The sequence below is a fragment of the Eleutherodactylus coqui genome, chromosome 5 (assembly GCF_035609145.1).
Source record: "Eleutherodactylus coqui strain aEleCoq1 chromosome 5, aEleCoq1.hap1, whole genome shotgun sequence".
Taxonomy (NCBI): Eukaryota; Metazoa; Chordata; class Amphibia; order Anura; family Eleutherodactylidae; genus Eleutherodactylus; species Eleutherodactylus coqui.
In genome coordinates this window covers 55,490,083-55,515,966 of record NC_089841.1, presented here as the reverse complement: position 1 = coordinate 55,515,966, position 25,884 = coordinate 55,490,083, and the positions used below count along the sequence as shown (strand labels likewise).

The 25,884-nt window shown below is 44.4% G+C and overlaps 1 protein-coding gene across 1 annotated transcript in view; it reads right to left on the bottom strand.

Annotated features, from left to right (window-relative positions):
* Nucleotides 1-6,489: 6,489 nt before the first annotated feature.
* The window catches only part of SEC11C (SEC11 homolog C, signal peptidase complex subunit), a 31,892-nt gene continuing 12,497 nt past the window's right edge, over nt 6,490-25,884 (bottom strand). The window contains exons 2-6 of the mRNA XM_066602549.1: nt 19,122-19,231; nt 18,551-18,700; nt 17,310-17,429; nt 7,993-8,050; nt 6,490-6,789 (exon numbers count right to left, since the gene is read on the bottom strand). Coding sequence (XP_066458646.1) covers nt 6,736-6,789; nt 7,993-8,050; nt 17,310-17,429; nt 18,551-18,700; nt 19,122-19,231 — 492 coding nt within the window. The 3' untranslated portion in view covers nt 6,490-6,735. The remainder of the gene's footprint in view (nt 6,790-7,992; nt 8,051-17,309; nt 17,430-18,550; nt 18,701-19,121; nt 19,232-25,884) is intronic.

Genomic DNA, 25,884 nt, shown 5'->3' with positions numbered 1-25,884 from the left:
ACTCGAGTAAAGTGTGAAGCCACCAGGTTGTCCTAAAGGAGAGGTGAACCAGCCCAGGTCAGACCACGGAGATATTCTGCTGCATAAGGACTGTCACATTTTTGCTTCTAGTAATTCCCAACAATCAGACACTTTGGACCGTATATCCCAAAATCTAGTACCTTTCTTTTCATTTGTTCCTGTTTAATCTAAAATATTGTCTTGTTGTGTATTAATACCGTATAAGCCTATATTCCTGTGTTACATCTTTTTCTGTATACTTTTGTACATATGTATATTTGGCACTAATAGTCTTTTTTTAGAGTAAATCTACAATTTGTTAGTTAAGCCTTGTCTGTTTTAAAATGAATCATAAGTCCGAAGTTTGTGTTCATAATTCATAGTCTGGGTCCCAGATTCCCTTAATACCAGTAGCTGGTGGTGGCAGGGTGTATTTCTGTGGGCATTGTAAAGCGCTGCAGTGCATTAGACCGGACCAGGTGGTGATCTGAGCTTTCGCCTTGCATGCTTGTAGAAACCGAGGAAAGCTGGATACAAATCAGCCTGTATTCTAACGACTCCAAGCTTGCAATCTAGAGTGATTGATAAAGGCTCTGCCGTGACGGTTGGTAGCGGTACGTGCACTCAGAACAGTCGATCTGTGAGCAATCAGGGACAGAGGAGGGATTGTTAGGTAGCGTCCCCTTCTCTCTGCTTTCTGCGACAAATTGGGATGCCTCTTGTGCACAGCTCTCTTCAGGTCATGACACAGCACATCCATAGGGTTAACATCAAGAATCATAAAATGATAGAGTTTGAAATGATATCCAGGGTCATCAGGTCCAACGCCCTGCTCAATGCAGGATTCACTAAATCATCCCAGACAGATGTCAGTCCAGCCTCTTTGAAGACTTCCATTGAAGGAGAACTCACCACCTCCCGTGGTAAGCTGTTCCACTCATGGATCACCCTCACTGTCAAAAAGTTTTTTCTAATATCTAATCTATTTTCTAATCTGTCTCCTCACTCACTTTTATTCCATTGCTTCTAGTCTTTCCTTGTGCAAATGAGAATAGGGCTGATCCCTCTGTGACAGCCCTTCAGATATTTGTAGACAGCTATTAAGTCTTCTCTCAGCCTTGTTTTTTTCAAGCTAAACATTCCCAGATCCTTTAACTGTTTCTCATAGGTCATGATTTGCAGACCGCTCACCATCCTAGTAGCTCTTCTCTGAACTTGCTACAGTTTGTTAGCTATCCCACCTAGCTTTATGTCATTTGGAAATATGATCAGATTCCCCTTAATTCCTTCCTCCAGATCATTTACAAAAGTGTTAAACAACACTGGGCCTAGGACAGAGCCTTGTGGTTCCCCACTTGACACATTCTTCCAATTGGATGTGCAGCCATTTATGACCACTCTGAGTACGATTACTCAGTCAGTTGTGAATCCACCTAACAGTTGCCTTGTCAATCCCACATTTGGTGATTTTTTTTAAATAAGTAGGGTAGGAGATACTTTGTCAAATGCTTTACTAAAGTCAAGATATACTATATCTACTGCATTTTACTGATCAACTCAGTCAGTGATTCTGTCATAGAAGGAAATTAGATTCATCTGGCATGACTTATTTGTTAGAAACCCATGCTGTCTCTGGTTAATTACTCCATTCTCACCCAAGTACTTGCATATATGCGGTTAATTAATTTGTTCAAAGATCTTTCCCAATATAAAAAAATCAGGCTCACAGGCCTGTAGTTTCCTGGGTTCACCTTCTTCCCTATTTTGAAGATAGGAACAACATTTGCCCTTTTCCAATATTCTTGGACTTTTCTTCTCCAGCAATTTTTAAAGATTATGGCAAGTCGTCCAGCAATTACCTCTGCTGCTTCCTTTAGAGTCCTAGCATGTAATTCATCTGGACCTGGAACCCTGAATTCATGTAAGTTAGCTAAGTGTTCCCTCACCATCTCTCTGCTTATGTGGTGGAGAGGAGCATTGACCAGTGTAAAATGTCTATTTGTTGTACAACTATATGTATTTCACTATAATGATTTGATTTACAGAGACACAAAACAACATCTTTCATCATGGTTGCTGCTGGACAGCAGCATGAAGTCAGATGTGTGCTGCATTGGCTGCTGAAGATGCGTTCAGTAGTCCAGATGAAGGGGAGGCTGTCTTTACAGTATCAGACTAGCTCCACATTCAGCCATCTTGAATCACATGACACACACACACTGACTTCATTCTCCCTGCCCCTCCCCTTTTTCCAGCATCATGCCGAGGACAAAGGAGAAGTTTGTACCTGGCACTACAGACCACAAGGCAGGAGGACAAAGACCAGCTAGTATACAGGACTGGAAGGGGGAAAGGGGAGGAGGTTCCATATAGCTAAACCTATAGCAATGAATATATACCATGCATATTATACCTTATACGCCAATAAAGGGCAGGTATTATGTGTGTAGATAAAAGGAGTTTCATGCATAATAAACGTCAGAGCTCTCGAGACTTAAGACTGAACTGGACTCAGTGTGAACTCTCCTTGTGTGCACATAAATCAGAGCTTTCAATTAGGAGGCTACAAGATACCCCAAACCCTGCTGGAGAAATTTTGTTCCAGAACACTTATAGATAGCCTGCATTTTTTTCTACTAATAGCATAAGGAAAAGCAGTTGATGTTACATTTACTTTCTGAGAAAAACAGATACAAAATAGGAATTTAAAAGTTTGACCTTCTCAACATCATTTTTAACCAATTCACCATTTTCATCCTGTAAACATCCTAGAACATCTTTGACTTTTCTTTTGACATACCCCCAAAATCCTTTTTATTGCTTTTGGCATTTGTTGCAAACCTCAATTCATTATTAGCTTTTCTGACACTTGTCCTACAGTTTCTGCAAACTGCATTATATTTTCTTTAAATATTCCCCCCTCTTTCCATTTGATAAACATATTTTTCTTCCTTTTTAGCCCGTGTGTATGTTCTGTGTTTATACATCCTGGTCTCTTTAAATGCTTCCAATTCTTCCTTTTTTTAGGCACTGTTAACGATCGTGCTTTGGAAATCTCATTTCGTAATATTTCCCAACCTTCTTGGACATTTCTGTCCTTAAGAACATCCGGCCATTGGATCCTTCCTACTCTCTTTGAGTCCATTAAAACCTGCCTTTTGTTATCCAAAATTCTGTGAAAATATGATCACTGCCTCCTGAGGTCCCAGCAACTCTTACTTTCTCAACCATTCCCTCCCTGTGGGTAAGAATTAGGTCCAAGATAGCAGATCCCCTTGTTTTCTCTTCTACCTTTTGGAAGATAAAGTTGTCAGCAAGAGCAGATAAGAATTCGTTGGATCCATCACTTTTACCTGAGAGAGATTCCTTACAAATGTCTGGATAGTTAGAATCTCCCATAATCACTATGTCATGCTTTTTTGAGAGCTTGGCCATCTGATGTAGAAAGAGTTCATCCATGTCTTTTTCTTGTCCAGGTGGCCTATAGTAAATGCCTACCATGGTGTCCTTTCTGTTGTTCTCTCCTTGTATTATCACTCAGTTTCTACAGAACTCCCATGCTCTGAAGCTGGAATCTCTGTGGAGATGAATGCTTTTCTAACATACAACGTAATACCGCCTCCCCTTTTATTAGATCTGTTTCTTATAAACCAGTTATATCCTTCAAGCCTTGTATTCCAATCTTGTGTATCCTCCCACCAAGTTTCGGTGATGCCTATGACATCATAGTTCTCTTCCTGCGGTAGGAGCTCCAATTCTCCTCAATTCCCATACTCTGTGGATTTGTGTAGAAACATGTCTCTTGCTGCTTTACTTTCTTTTTGAATGTTTTTGTCTTTGTTCTTTCTTTCCACTTCTAATAGCGAGGTTCTCAAATGTATTATCTGTATATTTTTACCTGGCCTTTCATTTCCTTTCCCATATTGTTCTAGTTTAAAGCTCTCCTGATGAGTATAGCAAAGCACCTTCCAAATATATGCTTACCTGTCTTTGTAAGGTGGAACCTGTCTCCAGCAAAAAGTCGATTGTATAGGTAATTCGCTCCTTGGTTTAGAAATCCAAATCTTTGCTGGCGGAACCATTGATGTAGGCAGTTGTTTAAGCTGACTTGGTCATTCCAAAATACACCATGCTTTAGTTCACTTACTTATGTGGTTTGGGTCATTGTCTTGTATCACCCAATGCGGTTATGGACAGCTGTTCTTACATTCTCCTGTAATATGTTTTGATTCTCCTTACAATGTGTTATTCACCCATTGACAAGTTGCCCAAATCCAGAGGCAGCTAACAAACACCCAATCAGGATGCCCATCCATCATGTTTCAGTTTGGACAAAAGTTTTAGTGTGCAGAGTTCTTTCCTACAACCCTAGCTTTGTGCATTTTCACAGAAGCATTGGGAAACATCCAGGTGGTCATGGACAAACCTGATACGGTCCGTAATGTCTTTTTTTTTTACCTTTTTTGAACAGCACTGTCTTTCATGGCGCTCTTCCATGAAAGCCATTCTTGTTCAGCTGTTCTCTTTTAGTTGTATCAGGGTTAGTTTCTCCTTATAGAAAGCACCACATGCTTGCAGTAAGTCTCATAGGCCATGTAATGCTCTCTCGGAAAATGATATGCTAATTAGCAATGGAATAATGGCTTTACAGCGCAACCTATTAGAAGACAGCTACCCTAGTAGTCAATATTAGAACTTTGCAACACAACTAGGGATGTAAGCCAAAGCAAAATAACCATGTAGATAGAGCTGTTCTTGCTCTTCAGTCAGTGCACACTATAGGTGGTGTGGAGGTGGAATTATTCTATCACTCATTTGCATAACTCTTACCCAGGGAGCATTCCATGACCAATAAGACTCAATAAACTACTGTAGCGCTCTCCCCAAGAACAAACAATAACCTCCTCGGGACTCACATTAATGGACTTTCATCCTGCAACCAACCAAAACCCTACTATACACTGATGAGGGGGCAAGAACCTCAAAACAGTTGTATGTACATGGGTATTGGGGTTTGGCTTACATTTCTAGTCAAATTGCAAGGCCCATTGACAGATTGACTCGTAGGGTAGCTACAATTTCAATGACTGGTCCTGTGGAACAAATCTTCTTGCAGTTTCAGAGTCCTCAGTAAGTGTTTTTCTGTTACCTTTGGGTTCTTTCTCTCCTTGTTCAAAAGACGACAGTGAAAGTAATCCTAAAGGGAACCAGTCAGCAATTCAGAGGTGGTTAAACCAGTTACAGCTTCAGGCCAACACAACAGATGTGTTTCCAAATCATATTTTGTTATAGTGTCTGTATATACCTTGAATAATCGACTTTTAAAATCTCCCGCACTGCATACAAATAATGTCTGAATAGTCTGGTAGGCAACCCTGGACCAACCCTACTGCCCACAGTTCGCCCCATTACCTAGCCCCTCTCGTGTTCCACGACATGCATGACTTTTCCTACATCGTCCACAGGACAGTAGGATGTGGACCTGTAAATGCACATATCATTTGGCCCCATTGTGGACAGATTTGCCTCACGTTTTTGTGCATGCACCACAGAAAATTCCACTTCTGGGAGGACAGAATCCACGGAAGAGCAAGGAGATTTCAAATGTCCATTTTTCAAGGCATACCTAATTCAGGCACTTTAACAAAAGAAGATTTGGAAACACCTCTGCTTTATTAGTCTGAAGCGGTTCAACCTACTCAAAACTTCTGACAGGTTTCCTTTAACAGAATGCCAATTTCTAGGGAGAGCAGCAACTGCTCTGAATTTTCTCTATTTGTAGAGAATTTGTGTAGCCATGGATTGATGTGCGACCACCAAGTCTTGAGCTCCTGTAGCTCTTTCCAGGTTCATGCATCTCTATCACACCTCTTCTGAGGTCTTCTAAAAGGTGTTTGCATCAAGGCATGGTTCACACTAACCAATCTTTCTTGCGGCAAAAAATGTATCACTAACCAGGCTGTGTGCACCATTATTTAATGGGAATAGCACCTATAAAACCTGCACGTCCAATCTCATCTCCTTAAAGAAGTTCTCAGGTTGCAAACATATTTGGCTGCAATTTCAAAAAGGGAGTTAAAGCAAACTGTACTTACCCGTCTTCAGCCCTGGCAATCTAGTGCTGCAGTCCTGCGATTCTCCCAATGTGTATTGACAGTGGAAGTCAGGTGATCACTGCCTGCCAATCAGAGGCATCAGCGTCACAGTTCTAAACTCCTGGCATAATGGCACCTAGGATGCGAGTACTGATTGCAGGAGAATGGGCGGTGATGCTGCAGTCTCTGCTTGGCAGGCAGCAATCACCTAACTTCCCCTGTCAACATGCACCAGGACAATTGCAATATCACTGGGGCTGAGGACGGGTAAGTACAGTTTGTTTTATTGTTTCAACTCATTTGGCTGTAAAGTGTTTATAACCCTACAGGACTAAAGATGATGTTGCTTGTGATGAGGTTGCAAGATGGTGTGAAAAAAAAATAACCAGACGTCTAATTTTTTAGCCATTTTATTGTTTCACATTTTTAGAAAAAAATTGAATTGCATCATAAAATGTGCGATACGGTCTGATGACTCCTACAAATAAAATAAATACATAATTGGCCTGGCGGGTTTCTCTGAAGATATTTATCTGGACCGGTCGATGACTGTTAGCAGGTTTGCTTTGCTGTGTGGCGGAAATAAAAACCATGGTATATATTAAGATTTATTGGCTCTTCTCTTCCGCTCCTCCTCTGCTTAAGATTCACGCTTTAAAAGTACAAAAGCACCCATAATGGCCAAAACCGCATACTGAAAACGAAAAAAGGGACAGGTATCAGTGTTAAGGGAAGTAATAATAATCAAATTCTACAAGAGATGATGGATTATTATAGAAAGCTGAGGAAACACAACCAGGAAAAGGCCCAGGAGAGGAGACGGACTGGCTCATGTGCAGCAGCATGCATGGCATAAGCAGTGTGCAAACTGCAGCAAAGGACGTGGATGACTGGCGGCCAATAGCCTTACATCATCCATAGGAAACAGAAAGCAGCCCGGAGGGCATTATTATGAGCAACTCCCTATTTGTAATGGTGTAACAGAGTTGTTCCTATTTTGAACACAACTTTAAAAAGGGTATTCTGGGCTGTTTGAACTGATGACCTATCCTCTGGATAGGTTATCAGTAGGTGACGGACAGGGGTCTGCTACTCAGCTCCACTGTCCTTTTGCTGTTCGCCAGCCTGCTGTTCAGGGAGTGCATCACTCCCATTCAAATTCAATGGAAGCGTTGCAACTGCACTTGCCTTATACTTCCTGCTTCTCTTACTGTCAGGACGTCATGTCCTATCCTGGCCATAAGTAAAGCAGGAAGTGTAATAAAAAGTTGTCACACTCATTGAGTTCAATGTGAGTGAAGCCAGTGCTCACACTTCCTGCGATGACCATCGATGACTATGTCCAGCCCACTGCACGCCGGACGATCAGCTGATGGACCCTCATCCATCAACTGCCGACGACCTATCCAGACAAAACGTCATCATTTCAAAAAGCCCGGAATACCCCTTTAAAGAGAATGTTATTAGAAAATGACCTATTGTATAAATCAGGATTTTTGGTTGAAAATATTTTTAAAGAATTTTTGATGATAAATTAAAAAAAAAAAATTAATAAAATCCTAAAATCCTGCAGTTTTCTCACTGACCACCAAGCCCAAAAATAGTCTGGCACTGCCTGTTCTGTAAAGAAAACTTATCAGCTGTCATCTCATTATCATCACAGGCAGGATTACACTGAGAGGTGACATCTATATACAGATAACACAGGATCCACCATTCACAATAGGCAATGTCACAGCTCACCTCCCTGCTTTCGCATAGAAATTAATGAGACCCCTCCTGCCCATTGTGTCTATAGCCCATGAGGCTGCTGTAAAGCATTTCTGAATGCTGCTACATATATGAGGCACCGTCCCTTGTGTAGAAATAGTGAAATAAGCATAAACATTTAAATCACCTTAAATTTGGGATAATCGTTCATCACAATTGTTACCATTCCGACATATGGTAAAAACCTGGAATAAAAGGCAAAAAGGAGTATTAGCGGGACAGTAAAATCAGAAATTTGTTTAAATGCTTCTTTTCCTTAACATTGTGAAATAAAACAAATTACAAAAACTCCTCCCCCCCCCCCCATTTCTCGCGGCCCCATCCCTATACATCAAGCAACAGCAAATAAAATTGACAGTCATATCCGTAAAATAGCCCAATATGCATCTGTGATGATACCTAAGCTGTCTGTCGCATCTTTCCCAGGTTAGGGCCTGCCGCTAGTAGCTCTCCAATTTAGGGCAGCGCCACTTCATAAGAATTAGTCCGGCAGTTTGAGATTTGCACCGGAGATATAATGAGGAGTCCTTAGCTCCAATTTTATGCAAAAAAGCTGGGGTTCGATAAACCCCAAGTATCAGGAATGATTAAGACAGACAATGTGACTCACTCAAGGGTTCCTTCGGGGTAACATCGGAAAATTAGCTATGGTTTGACACATTTTTATACTATCCAGTTTTATATGTTTTTGGCAACTTAAAAAAAATTCCATGTCATTATCTGTACTATAAAACAAAAAACACCAACTTTTAGCAGTTCTCACACGGATCACTGAGCCGAATAATAGTCTGACCCTTCCTGTTCTTCTTAGCAGTCATCTCATTATAATCACAGGCAGGATTACACTGAGAGGTGACACCTATATGTAGATAACACAGGCTCCACCATTCACAATAGGTGATGGTCACAGCTAACCCCCTGCCCGGGCAGGTCACTGAGCATGCCCACAACACTCAGAGGCAAGATGGCCGACCCCATGATCATGTACAGGAGCTAAAAACTTAAAAAAAAAAAATTAAAAATCTACAAATAGAATATAAACTAGAAAAAATATATGTGTTAGTACCTGTTTATAAATAAAAAGTCGCTAAAAGGAACATTCGGAGTAGTTAAAAAAAGAAAGTCTGGACTTCCTGATTAAAAATGGATTAACCATTTCGCCACCAGGACAATTTTCACGCTTTTGGCATACACAAAGCCTAAAATTCTAAAAACGAAAACCAAAATCATTGTACCCGCACACACATGTGATTTCTGAAAATGGACACCTGGCACATTACGAAAACCCTGCCAAGCATTTTACCCTCCTGGGCGCTCTCATGCAATTTTGCTGTTTTTTGTAAAATATGCATAAAAATTAATGATTTCCAAGAAAGGTATGACAAAAGTAGAGCCTGAAATGCAGAACGCCTCTTATGAAACATAACTCCAGGATGTGCAGAGTGCATCCATGGGACATATGTCTATATCTACATGCATATATCAGTATAGAGTCTGCATAAGTGAAGAGATCAAAACGATCAGTGATCCACATGACGGTAAACAGTCAGACTAAGGAGTCAACAGATGTCCTGATCAGGCACAGGGGGCGATTATATGTGCAACCGGTCAGCTTTTTACTCCTTGCATGGATAAAAGCACCACTCTGTAAGGTAACAATTAGAGATGAGCGAGTATACTCGCTAAAGGCAATTGCTCGAGTGAGCATTGCCTTTAGCGAGTACCTGCCCGCTCGAGACCGAAGGTTCGGGTGCCGGCGGCGGGCAGGGAGAGCGGGGAGGAACGGAGGGGAGATCTCTCTCTCCCACTCTCCCCCCCACTCCCTCCTGCTGACTGCCGCTACTCACCGCTCCCCCGCGCCGGCACCCGAACCTTTAGTCTCGAGCGGGCAGGTACTCGCTAAAGGCAATTCTCGCTCGAGCAATTGCCTTTAGCGAGTATACTCGCTCATCTCTAGTAACAATCAGAAGGCACATATCATCTCACAATGGAAGGGAAGGTGGGGCAAAAACAAAGGTTCCAGGCTGCGAGCTTTTCTCCTGCTCTTACTTGCATCTTAAAAGGGCTCACCCTTCTTTATAGATGCAATTAAGGATTTATGAGTTAAGACGACCCTCTAGTCCCAGGCAAACCAAGATTTCTGCACTACTACTGACTATCACATGAGCAGCGCTGCCCAATCAAAACACTGTGTAGGGTCTTAGACTATTAATGCATAGTGGTTTGGTTTGTCCATATTTTGATCAAAGCATGTAGGCTCATCCGCCGCATCCAGGCAAACCTTACTGGATGGTTACCTAGCTCTAAAAGACCCCACTTTTTTGGTCAAAAGACTCTAATGGACTAGGGAAAAGCTAGATACCTGGCTATATACTTTCATTAAGTAACCTGGGTTAGATGGCTGAATGGAGTGCAGGACAGAGGTGAGTTTAGCCACTATCCTATTAATGCAATACATACAAAAAAACAAAAGCAAGCCCTTTCAACAAATAAGTGAAATGTGAAGGTACATGTAAGGCATGGCTGCAACACATACAGTAACAGAAGCACACGCCTCAGCACTGTTAATATCTGTTGTTTAACCCAACCACTGAGGCACACATGTTGCTACTGTAATTGTCTAGCCATGGCTTACATGCAATGTCACATTTCATATATTGGAAGTGTTGACTTTTGTTTCTTGTATACATGTTGGTTTGTCCCGATCTGGAGGGTCACTTTAAAGGAAGGGTGGGGATGGGTCTTCTGTTTAGGATCTTCATGTCTTGACTAGAGTGGAGAATAGTAACAAACAGCATCTCTCTCTGGAGGACCAGTCTAACTCTGCATTACAAAGACTATTGATTAAATGAAAACCATGTAATTCTTCAATTCGTCTGTGGAGGCGCTGCAGGAAAATTGAACACTTTCTGCCAGGTTTCCCTATAGATTAAAGATGGTTATAGGGGCATCCCAGCAAGGGAACAGTTTGTGATCTGCTTATTTGTAAAGGACCCTTCAAACAACTAGGGATTGCCCAAAGTTGGGAATGCCTCTAATCGCAGACAACCGCCTAAAGTCTGTGTTAGTTGGCTGTAGCTGAAAAATTTAAACCGACCATCTAAACCCCTATTAGAACATCTACTTGGTTGACTATACGATAAATTAACTAGAATTGTGGACCTCCACTGCGAGTGCCGGGACATGACATGATTTCTTTTGGTGCCCCTTACTAGCCAACTGCCAACCCTATGGTATGTTTATCTGTCCCTTTAAGGCTAGATATAAAATATGTATAATATCTGTCCTAAAGGAACTCCTCTCAACATGGCGTTAACTGGTAGGATCTGCTGCTGACTCTTCCAGCCAGATCAGAGGTGGAGGTGGAGTACACGAAGTAGAATCATATAGTGTTTCACAGATCCGGTATGGCTACGCAGCTACCGATGTAACATGTAAAGAGTTTCACAAGGTTCTTGAGAGAAGAGCTTGTTATATTTCCTCTTGGGTCCTTCATGCCATTTGCTTAGTAATCCACTCTGTATTCTCAACGTCAAACACGTTTTTGCAAAATTGTCCTTCAGAAACTCTAAAAGTTGTTTGCTCAGCCGTGATTTATGCAGTCACCGGAGACCCGGCTGTTGTTTCATTACAGCTTCCATTAAAAGGAACAAGACTTGTTAAGTCTTACCTTGGTAAAAGTTCGATTTTTTTTAAAGAGGACCTGTCACCTCGAAAACCCCCATAAGCTAAAGTAACGAAGGAATAGCAGAAAGGATGCTGCGTTCAATATTTCAAATCTGCAATTTGTATACTTATTGCTAGAGTTGGAAGGGCCCTCCAGGGTCATCGGGTCCAACCCCCTGCTCAGTGCAGGATCACTAAATCATCCCAGACAGATGTCTGTCCAGCCTTTGTCTTTTACACTTTCATTGATGGAGAACTCACCACCTCCCATGGTAACTTGTTCCACTCATTCATCACCCTCACTGTCAGTGACGTTGCACTCCTTCCCTTTTTCCCATTGTGCGCCTGCAAAGCCGCCGTTGGCTGCATCGAGTTGACTACTGAGTGCATGCACTGCACAAAGGAAAAAGCCTCTCTACCCCTTACCCATGGCCAATACACTTTTTACTGACCTAACTTATGCACATACAACTTTTTAGGACAGTGGCTTGGCTGACTAGTAACAGCCAGGCTCCTGCTCTAACCGTCAATAGTGGAGAAACCTCAGATTCAGGCACCTTAACCCCTTTCATGCCACAATAAATAGCAAGTGCAGCATGTAAGTGGATGACATGGCCTTCTTCCCCCCCCCCCCCCCCCCATCAGCATCCGACAGTGTGTTTGCAAGGTACCAAGAGGTTTCCACAGCATTCAGAGCCTGACAAAGGCTTCCATACCTGCCATCTAACTTAGCCCATTACATTAAAAGCAGCACATAATAGGTATTACAGTATTCAAAGTGACTTAGACAAGACATGATGAATACCATTAATTTGAAAACATAATGCCAGAACTATTATTCTTTTGTTTACTTCCCCCACAAAAAGTAATAAAAAGCAATCCAAAAAAGTCACATGCATCTCAAAAAAGTACCAAAAAAACCTTCAAGTCTTCCTGCAAAAAACAAAAATGTGTTATTATGCTAAAATAGTAAAAAATAAAAAATCTATATGCACTTGGTGTCGCAGTAATCGTGTGGATCCAGACAAGAAAGTTTGGGTTTTTTTTTTACCTGCTGGTGAGCGCCATAAAAAAGAATCTATATGGCCAAAGGAACTGCCCTGGCCAGCCTTTGGGGCACTGAGGTTCATGGTGTACAACATTGAGAAAAACTGTACCTGTAACCAGACACAAGCAAGAGAATCCAGGTAGACAAGTCTAATCTTGGCCACAAGTCCGGGAGGTGAATAAGAATTCCCCTCCCTTAAAAAAACCAAAGCACTAGCCCAAACCGATAAGCTGTGCATGGACATCAGCCACCAATGGGCACAGAGTGCCCTTAACACATTGGCACCAGAACCCACGTACAACCAAGAGAGACCAGATGGTCCTCCACCACCTCCAATGCTCAACGGGGAACAACCCCTTTCCCACCGTGCAGGCACTTTAAGAATGACCATTACCCCAAATGGCTGAAGGCAATCAACAAAGAGCTGTCCTGAGAGCGGGCAGAGAGAGAAGACCGTCCATCCCAGCTGCACGCCTCCGAATGAGCAACCCCCCCCTCCCATCCACAAAACACATGTTGCAAAGTAATAACTATCTGCACGGTGCTGACAGATGGCAAAGAATCCGACATTCATCACTTGGCATCTACATGTGGCATATGGAGTCAGGACAACTGCAGGATACAGGGGAGACCTGAGTCACTTCAGATCTGTTCTCCTTCCGATACGCAAAAAGATTAAAAAAGTCAGAAAATAAACATTTATAAAAAGGAAACCTTTAAAGGAAAAGTCCACGGTTAGTTATCTGGGGCTGGGATCCCCATAATGAAGGGACTGGGGAGCAAACTGTGAATGGTTAATAGGAGCACTATGGATATATAGAATATCTCACATTGCTGCCCACACAATGCAGTCTGTAAAAGCGGGTGTACACATTCTGCAAATGGGAAGTCCCCATTCTACCTGTATATAGGGTTGCAGTCTATAGGCGTTCCTGGGCACAGGAGAGGTGGGCAAGTATGGATGTTAATGTACAGATGTAGGGCAGACAGCTGAGGATATAACCATAAATTTGGACATTTGTATGCATTTTAAAGGAGATCAGAGTTATATTTGTGACCTCTTCATTTCCATGCTGTGTCTCTGCCCACCCGCAACCTTATCAGACAGACTTGTAGTGTACAGTAAAAGGGGATTTTCTGATTTTAAAAGGGGTTTTCCAGGGCTTAACTATTAAAGACCAACAGTCTGAGCAACTTCGAACAAGGCCTGGCACTAGGCTAGTCAGAGCCTGCCAGCCATGTGGACTTTTCAATATATAGCGGTGTGGTAATCGCAAGATCAAGGAAAATAGCCAGTGAAAGGAGATGCTGTGGGGACAGAAGCAGCTCACCAATGAAAGGAGTCAGAGGAGGATGGTAGGAATCGTTCTGATCAACAGGCGATGCACAGTAAAGCAGATTAGAAATTCACAGAAAAAAAAGTGTACTGTATTCTTTTAATTAAATTTTCAATTTTATTAGTAATCAAATTATATCTGTAAAAGAAAAACCTAACTGCAACCTATAATGTTCCAACCTGTAATATCTGGTTGAACAAGCAGAGTAACCGCCCCGAAAAGGGAGACCCCACACTGCAACCTGACCTGCCGATCCCTATCTTTCTTGAATTAAAAATAGGGAGGGGATAAGGAGGAGGTATTAGTTACCCAGGTCAGGTTTTGTCTTGACCTGGGTATCTAATACCTCTCCCTTATTTTATCCTCTCCCTATTTTTAATTATAGAAAGATAGGAATAAGCAGGTCAGGTTGCAGTGTGGGGTCACACTTTTTGGGGCGGTTACTCTGCTTGTTCATCCAGATATTACAGTTTAGGACATTATAGGGTGCAGCTTAATTATATATAAATAAAAACTAATAAAATTGAAGTTTTAATCAAAGGATATAGTTCGCTTTTCTGTGCATTTCTAAAAACTGTGTCTGTGACTATATATGTTGGCCTGTGGGTGTGTTTATTCCTGATATTCTGCGAGTTTAAAGTCCAACAGATTGTAGCAGAATACAACACTGGTGCTCCAATTAACATGTACGAACGCTCAACTAGCCCTTCCTTAGCACAGATGGGCTATAACCCCATATGACTAGTTCCAGCACCATTGCTGCCTCAGATTTCTGTTGGACCGTGCTGATGGGAGGTAAGAATTTGGCACAAGCAGCACGAATCGATGACCCTTTCCTGTCAGCTGGTCAGAACATGTCAGCACCTACAAAAAGCTTCCTGTCCGCAGGGGCCAATATACCCACAAAACAATTTCAAACACCTAGTGGAATCCGTGCCACGTTCGATTGCTGCGGTGTTGAAGGCCAAAGGGAACCAACACGCTACTAGATGGGGGTCTCTAATAAAGTGGCCATTCAGTTTAGCATATACGAGTGATATATATGAACTTTGCACAACTTAAACTTTTATTTTTAGGCAGTGTTGAGCATCTTCGGTTCTGCTTCGGTCGGACGTCTACCCACAAACATTAATTTTTAGGCATATGTTGCAAAATATTACACTTTGATACAAAATTGCACGAGGGGGCTCATGACTGTATAATGCAGGGTGGCCTCTTAAAAATGTTCTAGGTGCCAACAAAATATATGGCTACAGGAATATAGGATATGAGGTTTTTATAATTCAGGTTGTATTTGTGTATGTGTAACGCCAGCATTAGCCTGCTCAACTGAGCCAAACATATAATGGTCGTCACCTAAAAAGACGGGCGCTGGCCCTTTAAAATGGTTTATTCTCACCATAGAGTTATAGCGCTGTGTTATAATCTTATCGGGCCGTAATTGTGTGCCGTCCCTTAACACATCCTGAGAAAATTGACGGTAAGCAAACTGCTAGTGAATCCCGAGCCTTGTACAACCACACAGAATATTTAATGCCTCCTTATAAAAGGAAACGAGCGACCACTTAAGGAGCAATAAAAGTAAGGTTTTCCGTAAGAATGAGGATCCGACATTGGCGACTATTCAGCGAGGCGGCGGCGGAGCTGAAGAAGCCACTAAAGCTGAAATGATGTTTTATTCTATTCATGCTCAGAAGGATTTCTCCGCTTACATAATGCCCGCATGCAAGGCTGAATAACATAAAAACGCAATTACCATTACTGAGGCCAGAACGAATGTTAAAAAGAGCCACGAGGGTCTTTACAGCGCTGACTGCGCCAAACTGCGAAAATGAGGAAATGACTATCAACAGCCTGACGGATTTATACAGGTAGATGAAGCAGAGCTGCGGAGGATACTCTTAAAGGGAATGCATCCACTTAAAGGGGCATTCTGGTTGGAAAGCGTTGGAGATAACTCGCTGATCAATGGGGGTTCCTCTGCTGGGACCCACACCGATCCTGAGAACGGGGGTCTGGTCGGTCCCCATATGAGCAAAGGTTGCACAAGTGCTCCATTCATTTCAATGAAAGTTCTAGCGCTTGACAACCTCTGGGGCTGTCATTGAAATGAATGGAGTTGCTGTGCGCTTGCACGACCTCCGCTCTATTAATCTGGGGACCGCCCAGACCCCCCTTCTCATGATCATGAGGATCCCAGCAGATCCCCACCTATCAACTAGGTATTCTGTATCACATGGAAAGGAAAAGAAAATAGGGTGTCTTAAGCAAACAGTTATCTCCTATCCATGAGATATGGAATAACTAGCTGATCAGTGGGGTCTGGCCACTGGGACCCCTACGATCCTGAGAAGGGGGGTCTGGGCGGCCCCCAAATGGATGCAGGCACTCAGCTGCTCCATTCATTTCAACGACAGCGCCGGAGATTGTCAAGCGCTTGAACTCTCATTGAAATGAATGAAGTGACTGTGCGCCTGCACATGCTTCACTTCATTCATCTGGGGACCGCCCAGACCCTCCTTCTCATGATCGTGGAGGACCTAGCGGTCAGACCCCACCGATCAGCTAGTTATTCTGTTCGTTTTAGACACCCCATTTTTATTTGCCCCCATGAGGGCTTATGGAACTAATAGAAAGGCGCCCCACGAGGTTCTCACCCACTTTTCTTAGCAAGCTCCTTTTAAGGCCCACGCCCCTGGCCTCAATACCATCTCTACTGCCCTGATGGTGGCGCTGTGTCAGTTTCTGTTTAGCTCTGTCTCCTAGAAGAACCTGGCTATGATCAGCGACTCCAGCGTAGCTACATGGGCTATTCCAATCTGGCGTACTCATCTTATCTGAAAATTACTTTCTCATCAGAAGCTCTGATTACTGCTTTGTGCCTCCTCCATGCTTTACACTGCAGTTCTGCTTGGTGCAATTTTCTGCTTTGTAAAATGACAAGCTCAGCAGGCAGAGCGACCATCCAATCTCAGGACTAGCTAAAGTCTTCTAAGGTGGCCAGAGAGCTCTGAATACCCATGGTACACTGTGCAAAAGTAATTAAGACGCCACATGCTGCTCTCTGATTGGCCATCGTTGCACATGTTAACAGCAGTGGCCAATCTGAAAGCAGTCTGACGTGCCTTGGACTACTGTTTCTACCGAAACTACATCAGGTAGTAAAAAAAGACTCTCCTACAGACTAGTAGGTAATCAGCTAGAGATCAGTGGGGGCTTCTAGTCAACCGATGTTAAATGCCAGCCCTGTAAGAGAAAAAGCTGGGCAACAACTGTCACAAATAAAGGGGAAGACAGATGTGATAGTTGTGCTAACCAGTAATCTGCCCACAACCAAAAGTAGTCATGCAGTCCTCACCTTACATAGATAGAACATAACGGCACACGACTCACCCTCGTGCTCTGCCCACAACATCCTTCTTCTCCAGCCAGTTCTGTCCTTCCTTATAGAGCCCTCGGTCATCAACTTCATTATTATCTCCCTTAGTCAGGAACTTAATATCTCCATTCTCTCTGAAAATGAAATATGAAGAATTAAAAGGGGCAAGAAACTCCAGAGCTGCACTCCCTATTCTGCTGGTGGAGTCACTGTGGACACTGTTATCCTGAGTTATATCCTGCATTATACTCCAGAGCTGCACTCACTATTCTGCTGGTGGAGTCACTGTGTACATACATTACTTATCCTGCACAGATTCTGAGTTACATCCTGTATTATACTCCAGAGCTGCACTCACTATTCTGCTGGTGGAGTCACCGTGTATATACATTACTTATCCTGTACTGATCCTGAGTTACATCCCATATTATACTCCAGAGCTGCACTCACTATTCAGCTGGTGGAGTCATTGCGTACATACATTACTTATCCTATACTGATCCTGAGTTACATCCTGTATTATACTCCAGAGCAGCACTCACTATTCTGCTGGTGGAGTCACTGTGTACATACATTACTTATCCTGCACAGATTCTGAGTTACATCCTGTATTATACTCTAGAGCTGCACTCACTATTCTGCTGGTGGAGTCACTGTGTATATACATTACTTATCCTGTACTGATCCTGAGTTACATCCCGTATTATACTCCAGAGCTGCACTCACTATTCAGCTGCTGGAGTCACTGTGTACATATATTACTTATCCTATACTGATCCTGAGTTACATCCTGCATTATACTCCAGAGCTGCACTCACTATTCAGCTGGTGGAGTCACTGTGCACATAAATTACTTATCCTGTACTGATCCTAAGTTACAGTCTGTATTATACTCCAGAGCTGCACTCACTGCTCTGCAGGACACAGTCAGCAAGCTTGTGGACCGGTATCACCCAAACAGCTTAGTAGGGGTACACTACGTTCTCCATATATTAGATTATTGTAAAGTGCCAGGGGAAAAAGTCTCAAGATGCAGATGTCTGGGCAGAAATTGTGTCTGTAGGAAATCCTGGGATAGTCTAGCATTGAAGCCTGTAGAAATATGAATGCAGCTCTGAAGTACAAGTCAGGAGTCAGGGATAGACCGCTGTTGTGCAATGAAGCGAGTATACTGCCATGTTTAGTTGTGTTTCTAGATGTTCAGGGAGACTGCCACGTATCCAATAACCCCACAGACTGGTGAACTCTACGTTACTTTTCATGGACTTTGATGACTCGGTGGACTATCGGGATGTCTCTGCCTTCCACTTTGAAGACGACAATTTCTCCGGCCCGGATTGGGTCTTCCTGGAAGTTTGTGAGGAACAGCAGGTCTCCTCGATGAAAGGCTGGCTCCATGCTGCCACTGCGGACCGACCAGAGAGGTTACAAACACGCACCAAAGGCGACACTTCCTACTGATGTAGCAGAGCTGAATAAGGGCCCTTTTACACGGATTCTCACTGGACCGCCGGAATCTGAGTGATAATCGGCAGTAATGAGTGGAGATAGCGCTTGACGGTCGTTCCGTGTAAAAGGGCCCCTAGTCATTGACCTGTGCACTGTACAGCAGCATGTAAGGCAGTATTACTACACATATGGTATGTAGATATGTATGTTATAGCACATACTAGCCATGGTATAGAATGGTTTCTCTTACGTAGCACTGTATGGCGGTATATTCGGAGGACTTTTTGGACATGTTTTGGTAGGTTATGGCACAGTTATCTGATCACCGCTTGGCAATGTCATGTTGGCACTACCCACAACCCCCAGCCCAGACCTACCTCAGTACTACAACGATGGGGCTCTCGCTGCCCGTGACCACAATGAGGCCTTTCCATATCATGAGGGCAGAAGACACAATCATGGCAAAGTTAAGGACTTGATAGTAAAGCTGGAGGAGGACAGAAAAAAGACACATTAATGAAGTGACTCGTTCAGAGCCTCGTGATCATTAATTATCAGTAACCTGCACACAAAGAAAAAGGAAACTGTAAGAGTTCTTCCCTTAAATCGCCTTCTGGGACCCATTTTGGATCATTTTAAAGTCAAAACTGTGAGAAAAAGAATTCTTTCCTCTCTATGCATCCCAAAAAATCTGTTTGTAATGTGACTATGTGCAGCAGCAGCCTTCCCCCGCCCACAGGGGGGCACCGCCAGGAACGGCGCTATACATTACAGGGTGGGCACTGCCAGGAACGGCGCTATACATTACAGGGTGGGCACTGCCAGGAACGGCGCTATACATTACAGGGTGGGCACTGCCAGGAACGGCGCTATACATTACAGGGTGGGCACTGCCAGGAACGGCGCTATACATTACAGGGTGGGCACTGCCAGGAACGGCGCTATACATTACAGGGTGGGCACTGCCAGGAACGGCGCTATACATTACAGGGTGGGCACTGCCAGGAACGGCGCTATACATTACAGGGTGGGCACTGCCAGGAACGGCGCTATACATTACAGGGTGGGCACTGCCAAGAACGGCACTATACATTACAGGGTGGGCACTGCCAGAAACGGCACTATACATTACAGGGTGGGCACTGCCAGGAACGGCGCTATACATTACAGGGTGGGCACTGCCAGGAACGGCGCTATACATTACAGGGTGGGCACTGCCAGGAACGGCGCTATACATTACAGGGTGGGCACTGCCAGGAACGGCGCTATACATTACAGGGTGGGCACTGCCAGGAACGGCGCTATACATTACAGGGTGGGCACTGCCAGGAACGGCGCTATACATTACAGGGTGGGCACTGCCAGGAACGGCGCTATACATTACAGGGTGGGCACTGCCAGGAACGGCGCTATACATTACAGGGTGGGCACTGCCAGGAACGGCACTATACATTACAGGGTGGGCACTGCCAGGAACGGCGCTATACATTACAGGGTGGGCACTGCCAGGAACGGCGCTATACATTACAGGGTGGGCACTGCCAGGAACGGCGCTATACATTACAGGGTGGGCACTGCCAGGAACGGCGCTATACATTACAGGGTGGGCACTGCCAGGAACGGCGCTATACATTACAGGGTGGGCACTGCCAGAAATGGCACTATACATTACAGGGGGCACTGCTAGAAATGGCACTATACATTACAGGGGGCACTGCAAGAAATTGCACTATACATTACAGGGGGCACTGCTAGAAATGGCACTATACATTACAGGGGGGCACTGCTAGAAATGGCACTATACATTACAGGGGGCACTGCTAGGAATGGCACTATACATTACAGGGGGCACTGCTAGGAATGGCACTATACATTACAAGGGGGCACTGCTAGGAATGGCACTATACATTACAAGGGGGCACTGCTAGGAATGGCACTATACATTACAAGAGGGCACTGCTAGGAATGGCACTGTACATTACAAGAGGGCACTGCTAGGAATGGCACTATACATTACAAGGGGGCACTGCTAGGAATGGCACTGAATGGGTGTTGATTTATACAATCTGTTGTGAACTGCACTACGTACCGCAGGGTCATTGCTGGGAATGGCACTATCTACTGTACGGGCACTGATGAGTATGGCATTATTATACGGGCACTAGATGTCTTGCCCAGAATGCTGAGCCATCACCCAGCTTTCCCAGAATCCAGTGTAGTGATTCAGCACATGGATTCTCAGGACTCTTTAGCCCAGACGTTCCCCGACCGTGACAAGTAGGACTGCTCGGGGTCCTATGTTTATGGATGAATTTCTATTTTTGAGGCATTTTCTCCTAATGTAGCTGGCACGCTGCCCTCTGACTCCACCGCTACTGCTGAGGAAAAGTCATCCAATAATTGGCGCTGGAATTAATCATTGAAGGTTGGCAAGAGCGGCGGGCGAATCTGGAGCTGAATGCTGATTACAGCGCATATAACGAACGGCGTGTAAGACGTTCCATACTGTAAGATATCTTGGGTAAGACGCTGCCGTGAATGGAAGCTCGGAAAAGCCTCTCCCGCTGCCAGCCGCAGAGTTACCCAGGAAACCGGCCTCATTACAGCCCATCTGTGCCACCTCAATTTATAGCTCTGTCTCACAAGACACTCTCAGGACCGTTCCGTCTAGAGAGCCAGATCAGTGAAGACGCCGAGACGCAGTCAATGTGGCACGTACAAATTTAACCCCTTGCTTATGCATGTAAAGATAGGTTTGCACCAGTTGGGGAATCCCTGTCTATATGCTCTATAGGAGTCTATGGCCTAAAAAGTTAGTGGGGAGTCCAAAAGTTATACAAGGTGTACCGCAAAGACCATCTCCGACTCCGGAGAACCTGGTGCAGAAGGAGTGCCCTGCAGCACACTTCACTTGCAGAGGATGCCCGCACTTGTGATGCCCCCTGTAGAGTACAAGCACTCTGTCCGTGAGTCGTACAATTGTAAGACCCCGCACAATTCAAGTCCTATTCTCACGCATGAATCGCACGAAAATAGGACCTACTTTCATTTTTCCGTCTGACACTATATGGCTGCCCAGAATCTGCATGCGGATTTCTGCCGCAGAAGTCCCGCGATTCATTGTGAAAATGAATTTAAAATGCTTGCGGATGATCGCGGATTCAAGTTTTCCGAGCAGATGTACAGATCATCTGCGTGGGGGGGGAAAGAAATCGCAAGTCCAATGGTGCCTTCCCTCACCTCCCTGCCTGCTCTCCAGCAACCCGAGGAGTATCCGCCTGGAAATCCGCAATGCATTCAAAAGAATGGAGTTCATATTTGCGCGTCTCGTAACCCGCAAACCTCGCACGAGATTCTCGCCGTGTGAAATCAGACTAAGGTCTCTCACAACCAGATTTGGATTGCGGATTCTTCGGATGATTCGCGCTAAAACGTGGGCATTGAAAGGCATGTGCTTTAGAATTTTCCTTCACACCCGCGAGTATGAATTGCATATTCCGCAATCAGAAAAAAAATCTCAGCGTCCTCTCACTGCAGATCCCGCAGGGGCGGCCTCCATTGGTGTCAATAAATGCATGCGACCAACAGCCTTTACGCAATTAACACATCGCGTATCGGCTGCGGGTACCCGCCTCATCACTAAGGGATGGCACGGGAAATCCGAGCAAAAACAAAACCTGTACTGCGCATGACCGCCTGCGAGCCTCCGCCATCATACACCGTACAGTAAAGTGCTGAACGCAGGGTCACCGGCCGAGCTCACAGCTGGAATCCGACCAGATTATGTGAGCCTGGCCTAAGGGAACATTCGCACCAGCCCTGTCTAGAAGAACAGAAATAAATATAAATGCACCCCCCTCCAATTTATTTAAATGGGATTTCCGTTTTCACATCGCTCTTCCAATCACTTTCACTCCTACAATTTATTTTTTGCTAGAAAATACTGTGCAGGCTACTACAGAAGGGAGGAAAATGTGAAAAAAATGTGAAAACCAAAGGCCATGAGGGATAAAGAAAGCGCTTATTTCTATATGAATAGAAGGAACAGAGAGAAAAAAAGAAAACGTGCTGAAAAGTCACCACCATGTATGCCCCAATGTATCAGTGCTGGTGAAATGTATCACTTTGTAACAAACTCTCAGCCTAAGCTTTGTAGTGGCTGGTAAAGGGTTAATCCCCACTACTGCCTTGTGGACATATCACCGTATGTCCTGAACATCCAAACGTTGGGAAAACCCTTTATAAGGGTATTGTTATACAGCTCGAAAAAGATGAGGGATTGAAATACAAAGGAGATGAGCAAGTGAGGCCCCGTTAACATCAAGTTTTGGTAGGATCTGTAGACTTCCGCAGCAGGTCTTATTTTGGTCAGGAACGCTATCTTTTCTCCTTAGGGAGAGCACCTAGAAGGTGAGCGAGGAGACTTATAAGGCCATTCATGCTCCTCTGGGTAATATGCAAATAAGGGAGATGGAACAATACTTCTGCAGCGCCACCTATTGAATGGCAGCATTCCTGCAAGTCAATATTAGACTTTTTATACAAGCCTTGTAACAATGGCTGGGAATTGAAAACCAAGCCAGTATCCATACACAGACAGCTGTTTCGGGCATTTGCCCTTTATCAGTGTGCAGTAGGTTTCTGGTTTGGCTAGCGAGAGGCCTGTGATGTAGGTCAGGAACGCTATTCTTTCTCCTTAGGGAGAGCACCTAGAATGTGAGTGAGGAGACTTATAAGGCCAATCATACTGCTCTGGGTAATATGCAAATAAAGGAGATGGAACAATTGTTCCATTTCCCCTATTTTGGTCTGAATCACGAACTCGAATTGCCCATTAAAGTCTATGGAATCAAGCCAAAAAAAAAAAAAAAAAGCAAACATGCAGTTGCATGCGTATTTACTGGGTTATTACATAGAAATGTAACATCCGCGTAAAAACAATGCATATGCACCAAAAATGCATGTGCCCGTGTGAACGTGCCCTAAGGGTCTAAATCACCTTAATGAAATATAAGCCCTAGCTACAGTACATAAAAAAAGGACACATTACCTAGCAGGCGCAGTTCGGGTCCCTCAAGCCGCTCTCAATTCAATGCGATGGCTGTGATTGGTTCATTGAGCGCTGCAGTGATTGGCTGAGTCAGCGCTTCCTGGAGGTGGGATTTTTTAACCCCCTGACCAGGAAGCAGCGGCTGAAGACTGCAGACAAGTGTGCCGAAGCTTCGGAGGAGAAGTGCGGCAGGTCGGACAGCGCGTGTTAGATGATGTATTGTTTTTTTTAAAATGCAGCTACGGCTTATTTTAGGGACAAAGTAGGACTTCCTACTGTAAAAGTTGCATCGCACCGCACGCAAACCGCAATGTTGTGTGACGTAACACAAAGGAAAACTCCATAGGGAAACATGGGCTACAAAACAGCAAATCGCTGCAATATATTCAGCATGCCACAATTTTATTTCCCTCGCAATGTAGCAGCCTACAAAACATCGCTAACGAGAAGGAAACCATAGGAAAGCAGGGGTTCACATACATGCGATTTGTAGCATCGCGAGAAAATCGTGCGATTTTCTCGCCCCTTGAAAAGCAGCCTAATACCTATATATACACATTATATATTTAAGGCAGTATCTTGACTGACAGCCAGGCTCCTGCTCTAATAGCCAGGAATGGAAAAATCTCAGATCCTGGCAGTTTAACCCCTAACATGCCACAATCAACAGCAGATAACAGGGGACGGGGCTCTGTCACCCATCGGCACCCCGCAGTATGATTGGGAGGTACCAATTGGTTCCCATGGCATCTGGAAGCCTGACAAAGGCCTCCATGTCTGCCATGTAACTCAGCCTATTAGGCCCCGCCTCTTGCGGGAACTTTTCCTGGAGTATATACCAAACACAGGTTCTGTACATGATATGAACAGACCTTACTGACAAGGCCATTTTAATACCCCAATCAACCCATGCATGGGTATTACAACAGCCCTTTACCCCCTCCCTGGTGTCACCTCACCCCTTTCGTCCACCAAAAGCTTTTGTAGCATACAAAGTTATTAGCATTACTCATCTAATCCAGCAGGCGGCGCTCCTCTGTGCGGCTTCATCTCCAGCAGTCACATGCCTGTGGAAGCATCTGAGCACTGCATCCAATCACCAGCCTCGTTGGTGCCGAGACTGGTGATTGGCTGCATCCGTCACATGACCACAGAACCTGGAAGTGAGCAGAGACCATGGGGATCACAAGAGGCGAGTATAACTTGTATCTCTATTTTTTTTTATACTCCTCAAAACTTTTCACCCGTATCTAGATCCTGAGGATTCAGATACAGTTTTAAGCATTGCCACTAGTAGGGGGGCTGATGCAGATGTACCCTTCACCCTTGGGTTACCCTGCCTACAGAAACTATCACTATACAGAATTAGAGAGGTTGTTCCATGAAACTATATATTATTACCCGACGGCTGCTTCAGTTCGGGCGGGTGGGGTGGGGTGGGGGTGGTCCCAAAGCCAGGACGGTCTGTAAGTCCTAGTAGGGCACATGGATAGGAGTTTCAGAGACGTAAAACCAGCCATTTGTCTGTGTATGGCTGTGAGCTTACAGGGTAGTACCAGCTGAGACGACGACTGGTACACTGCGACAACGGATACCAAATGAGGGATCTCCGACCTTCAAGTGTCAGGTCGGGGACCAGCAGACATTTATAAGCAGCGGCCTTGGCAGCACTGCAGATGACAGGCATTTAATGCGGCTGAGAAATGCATCAGTCACTGAATGAAATTCTGCATTAGATCAGCTTGTTTTAGAGCAACCGTATATCCCTGTATGAGCGTGCATGCAATGAGAGGGGCCAGTCACCGAGCAGGAGCGCCCCCTGGAGCCAGAAGTCCGCAGACAGCATGATACGGATCAATTACAAGTTACGCTCTTTGAAAAAGAAAAATTCAGCACCTAGAAGAAGTTGTGATTTTGTGGCAAAACGCGGCACACAGTTACATCTCAGGCAGATATGCCAATAATTAGAGCTGTGGTGTGATTAGATGAATAGTATTGCCACCTGAGGCCCTAAAAGTGGGTCCCCTCTTGGCCTGTAAGAGGCTCTCGGAGGCTCCTTGTGTGTAGTGACCTCTTCTTCCGCTTGTGTA